The sequence below is a fragment of the Poecilia latipinna genome, unplaced genomic scaffold (genome assembly GCF_001443285.1).
Source record: "Poecilia latipinna isolate Pla-1442-1.1 unplaced genomic scaffold, P_latipinna-1.0 Scaffold4521, whole genome shotgun sequence".
Taxonomy (NCBI): domain Eukaryota; kingdom Metazoa; phylum Chordata; class Actinopteri; order Cyprinodontiformes; family Poeciliidae; genus Poecilia; species Poecilia latipinna.
The window spans coordinates 21892-27270 of NW_015117137.1; the positions used below are offsets into that span (position 1 = coordinate 21892).

Below are 5379 nucleotides of genomic sequence, written 5' to 3' on the forward strand. Positions count from 1 at the left end.
GNCAGTGTTTGTTCCAGGTGGGCTTTGTTGGCTCCTGATTGGTGGAAACACTCACCTGAACCCAGCCAGCACAGAGCAGCAGCTGGGAGGAAAAGCATTGTGTGCAGTGGAGTTTCCTCTGGTGAACCTGGGGAGAAGTGGAGCTCTGATGCTGCTGAGGCCAAACAAGGACGAGCTGAGAGATCAGACCAGGGCCACGTGGTTTCTAGCAGAGGAGCCAGAGCTCCCATCAGCCCCTGCAGCCACAGAGAAGAGGAGGCTGCTGATTGGACGATCAGAGGAAGCTGCTGATTGGAGGATCAGAGGAAGCTGCTGATTGGATAATCAGAGGAAGCTGCTGATTGGACGATCAGAGGAGGCTGCTGATTGGATAATCAGAGGAAGATGCTGATTGGACCGTCAGAGGAAGCTGCTGATTGGACCGTCAGAGGAAGCTGCTGATTGGATAATCAGAGGAAGATGCTGATAGGATAATCAGAGGAAGCTGCTGATTGGACACTCCCATGAAAGTGGTTATTGTGTCTGGTAGTNGTTCTGCTTCCTGGAAACATTTTCATTGTTTTTACTGAAACCAACATCAGAGCTGATAGATTGTAAAGTGAATCATCTCAGTCCAGTCAGACGACCAGCATCATTAATTCTCCCTGATCTGCTGCTGATGAAACCACTTCATGTCTCCTGATGAACTCAGAGCCTCATGGAGCCTCATTCACACTTCAGTCAAACCTCTGGATGTTTGAGCAGCTGGAGATTCAGAGGAACATTTAGTAGAAAATAGAAAACTGATTTATTCTGTCAGGATTTATTCACAGCAAAAACTACATGCAGAATAAAGAAAAAACTGTAGAAAAACATTTGGACAAAATCAGAGTTTTTACATCTTTGCAAAATAAACTTGAAAGAAACATTTTTAATTTTTCTGAATTATTCTAAATGTTTTGTAAAACTTTATTTGAAGGGGTCAGAATCAGACTGACATGAAATTATAAACATGGAGTTTTATGAATATTTATGGTAAAGAGTCATTTGGTACATAATTACAATAAAACTGCATTAAAATAATCAACATTGAATTAATTCATGTCATTCTGGATCAAATCTGACATTTTTCTAGGAAAATGTGTTAAAAACTAAACTTTTATTAAAGTCAATGACATTAAATCTTCTTGAACTGATTTAGTTTCCTTCATAGCAGATCGCTCTGACGTCTGATTGGCTGAGAATATCTGACTTTATAAAACCAAAGAAGCTCCAGAACTAATTAAAATGAAGCTAAAGTTGAATAAATGATTTTCAGTGATTAATAATAAAATCCTGCGTTGCTGCAGCTGCAGCAGAGGGTTCAGCTGGGGGCCGGTCCCTTGGTCCTGAGGACCATCAGCAGAGAGAGTCCACAGCAGTACACCAGACTCTTCACTATCAGCACTGAGTAGAGCAGGCAGAGCAGCTTCACCCTGCACTGAGCCTGGAAGGACACTGACAGACACACAGACACAGAGACCTCATCAATCTACACATCCAGCTCCTGCTGAGCTGAAGCTCCTCTGGATTCATCAGCAGCTGATCTTACAGTCGAGCTGCAGCTGATCTGCCTGGTCTGGACTCTGTGGAGGACAGGAGGCTGCTGCAGCTGGAAGCTCTGGAGCAGAAAAGGAGGACAAAGTTTGGAGAGAAACAGAGAAACGTCCGTCCTCTGCTGCTCTGCTCGGCCTGACAGAGACTCACATGAAGCTGAGGAAGTCGCTCACTGAGCAGCAGATTTACATTTTATTCACATTTAATTATTTACCATCTTTCAGCATCTGAACTTTTACTTTAACAGATTATATCATTATGGTGGTGAAATAATAAAGTGTTATTATGCAGCTAATCTTTATTAAACACTGATTATATTATCAGATACATTCCTAATGTCTCCAGGCTCTCTAGCGCCCCCACCAGGCCAAGTGTTGCTGTTTTAATCTGTAACATTGACAGATTAAAGAGTCTCTGCTGAAACTCAGCATGGTCAGCATGTGACCACAGACTGAGGTCAGAGGTCACCAGAACTCTGGAGCCACTTCCTGTCTTTACTGGTTTCCACGGCAACAGCTTCAGCGAATAACAAACATTTTAATTAGGATGAAACAACTGAAGTTTCTATTCTTATATTCTGTGTTATTAATAATGTTTTCCAATAAAACATTTATATGGTGATAATTTCAAACTTCCTGTCGACTTTAAACATTTTGTAAAACTGGCTGGATGCCTGGCGCCGCTCCCAGCAGCTTCAGGGAGTTTTCTGCTCAAACTGTTAATATTCATCAGCTCTCCTGCTGCATTAATGATGAAGTTATTATGTTGATGCATTGAAAACAGAGCTGATGGTTAAACTGTGGAGCTGTGATGAGAAGCAGCCGCTTACTGACGGCTGCTGTCTGCAGCTTCATGCAGGTCTGTGACGTTTCTGATGCTACGGATCAAATGTGGTTTAACATTGTGATGCACATGTGGATGTTTACTTATTAGTTATTGATTCTGGTTTTATAAAGTACATATCTGGTTATTTTCTGGACGCCTCTGTAATTTTGGGTCCTGAGAGGAGAAATAACTAGGCAGCTTCCTCACCTTGTGTTGCTGGGGCCTCCACTGGGCCCCCCTCATGCCGCACAGAGCAGCGGTATCTAGATGTGTTGCGTTGATCCCGATCCACCAGTAAGATGGAGGCGGTGCGGTTCGGCTCTCTGAGCTCCAGCTGCTCTCCAGAGGTCAGATCCTTCTCTCCACCGTCCTCCAGTCTTGTCCAGGAGATCTGGACCTCAGGAGGAAACATGCCTGAGGCCAGACACAGCAGGAAGCCCTTCCTGTCCCGCTGGGCGCTGGATGCTGCTGGGTACACGCTCACCACGGGCTGCACTACCGGATCACCTGGAGGTCGGCAGCAGAAACCAGCAGATTCAGCCAGCAGCTCTCATCACTTTGATACGTTATGTTAGAAACACAGAGAAACTTTTCCACATGATTCAGAGTTTAGCTGCTGCAGACGATCCAGAGATTCAGCTGGAATCAGTTCATGAGCAGAGAAACGACACAAAGTGGCTCTGAATCTTTGTCTCATTTATTCTGATTGAAAGCAGCTGATTTTTAGAAGAGCTGAACATTTTACATGTTTTTAAATCAGATTTTAAACTTTACACACAAATTAATCTGCTGGTTTAAGAGATTTTAACTATTTTAGTAATTCAGTTTATTTATATTTAGCAAATTTACAACAAATGAAGTTACTTTATAAAAATATAGTTTTAATTCAGTCACTTATATTCCAGTTGATCCTGGTTATCGATCAGTTCACGAAGCTCATTAATTATTAATTGAAGCGTTTCTATGGAAACCAGCAGATTGTTTTATAGATTTTTCTGCTCAGATGAAGTTTTTCAGTCAAACTGGTTTTGTTTCTCCTTCCTGTCTTCACTGTGGGGCCCTCAGGGCCCCTCATGGCCCCTCAGGGCCCCTCATTGCCCCTCATGGCCCCTCATGGCCCCTCATGGCCCCATGTCGGGCCCCATATCGGGCCCCATGTCGGGCCCCTCATGGACCCTCAGGGCTCCATGTCGGGCTCCTGCTTTCCTCTTTGTTCTATTTAAAGAAACTTTGGTTTCCTTCACCGTCGTTCAGAGACTCTCAGGTTCATCACATGATTTATTCTTCATCTGACACAAACTGCTGGAGGCTTCAAACTTTTACATTTAAACCAGTAAAAAACAGAAAAACATCTGAAATATTTCAGTTTATCAGGATGAACATTAAATAATATTTACACATAAATGTACAGAAATTAAACTATTTGGATTATGATCAATTTTATGCATATTATTGGATCAAACATTTTTATTTTAAATAATTAATATTAAATTAGTTTTATTTTCTTGCCGCACATTAACATTAGTTCATTATAAAACTGTTTTCATTTATTTGATCAAATTTATACTTTACATTTTAAAAACTGTAAGGTTTTAGTTGAAATCTAAATTCATAGATTGATGCAACAATATGCCAAATTTATATCCAAATGTAATAAATATAATATCTTTCACAATTTAACTATGTTATAATTTGAACTCTAAATATTTATAATGACTCAATATTTGAAAATTAAGATGAGATGAAAAAATAATAATTAAAAACTATATTATTTCTCATCTACAATAATTTCTATGCAAATAAAATGTAAACGACTGAATTTTGATCATATTTTAGTTGGTTTTCAATATTTAAAAATTATAAATTTAAACATTGGTAACAAAGTGTTTCTCATATCTTTATAAAACTTTTGGTTTTTTTTAAGTAAAGAATTTCTTAAAGGTTTTCTAAACGTTTCTGTGAACATTTCTAAGATTTTAAGTTTTTACCAGATGAACATTTTTATCGACTCCAGAAACGTCAAAAAGACGATAAGTACAAAATATATGGAACATTCTAAATATTTTCTTAACTATTTTAATTTTAAAGGAACTATAGAGTTTTTCTTCTTCATCAGCAGCTGCAGGTTAATTTATTTACTAATGATAGAAAATCTGCAGCAGCAGAAACTGATTAAAAACATTTTAACTTCTAGAAAAAATCAACTGAAGGAAAATTTAACTTCTCACCGTTTACATACAGTTTGGTTCCAGATCCAAAGATCGGGTAGTTATAACTCCCACACAGTGAGAAACTCTGGTTCACAAACCTGTCGGCTGATTTTTGGTTTTATTATATTCAGTTGGTTTATTTTTACTTTTATTATAGTGAATTTTTCTCCATCAGCTTCAAGTAACTCTGAGTTTTATCAGTTATGTATAAAAATATTTTACAGTAATTAGATTTTTATCAACTATAGTATCAGATATTAGAGAATTAGAGTCACTCACTGTTTTAGACATTATTCTCTAATATGAATAAAGAGAAAATACTACATTATTTTCTAATGTTCTAGTATTTTTGAACAGGTTTTTCATTAACTACTGATATTTTCATAATTAATTCTCTAATAATGATAAAAACGGTTCTTACCCGTTACAACCAGTTTGGTTCCAGAACCAAAGATCCATTCATACCACAGTGAGACAGACTGATACAAAAACCTGTCGGCTGATTTTGGTCTGATTATTAAAATTATTTTCTCTGTCAGCTTCATGTAACTCTGAGTTTTATCAGTCAGTAAATAAATAATATTTTATTAGACATTTATCAACATTATCAGATATTGCAGTTAGACTCACTCAGAGTTTTCACAAGTTCTTATCCAATATTTAACAGTTCATTTAATAAAGTTGGTCAGATTTTTTTCTAACATGTTTTTCATGAATTATTGACATTTTTATGGTAATTTTCTTCTAGAAAGGACAGAATTTATGAGAA

At 37.9% G+C, this 5379-nt stretch overlaps 1 protein-coding gene across 1 annotated transcript; it reads right to left on the reverse strand.

The window, feature by feature from the left end:
* Positions 1 to 767: 767 nt before the first annotated feature.
* Positions 768 to 4728, reverse strand: LOC106942752 (uncharacterized; the record flags this gene model as incomplete). Its single annotated transcript, XM_015026086.1, has 4 exons — positions 768 to 1476; positions 1571 to 1639; positions 2608 to 2907; positions 4629 to 4728. Coding segments are annotated over 4 exons (603 nt in total), but the record flags the coding sequence as incomplete, so codon positions are not given.
* Between the last annotated feature and the right edge of the window lie 651 nt (positions 4729 to 5379).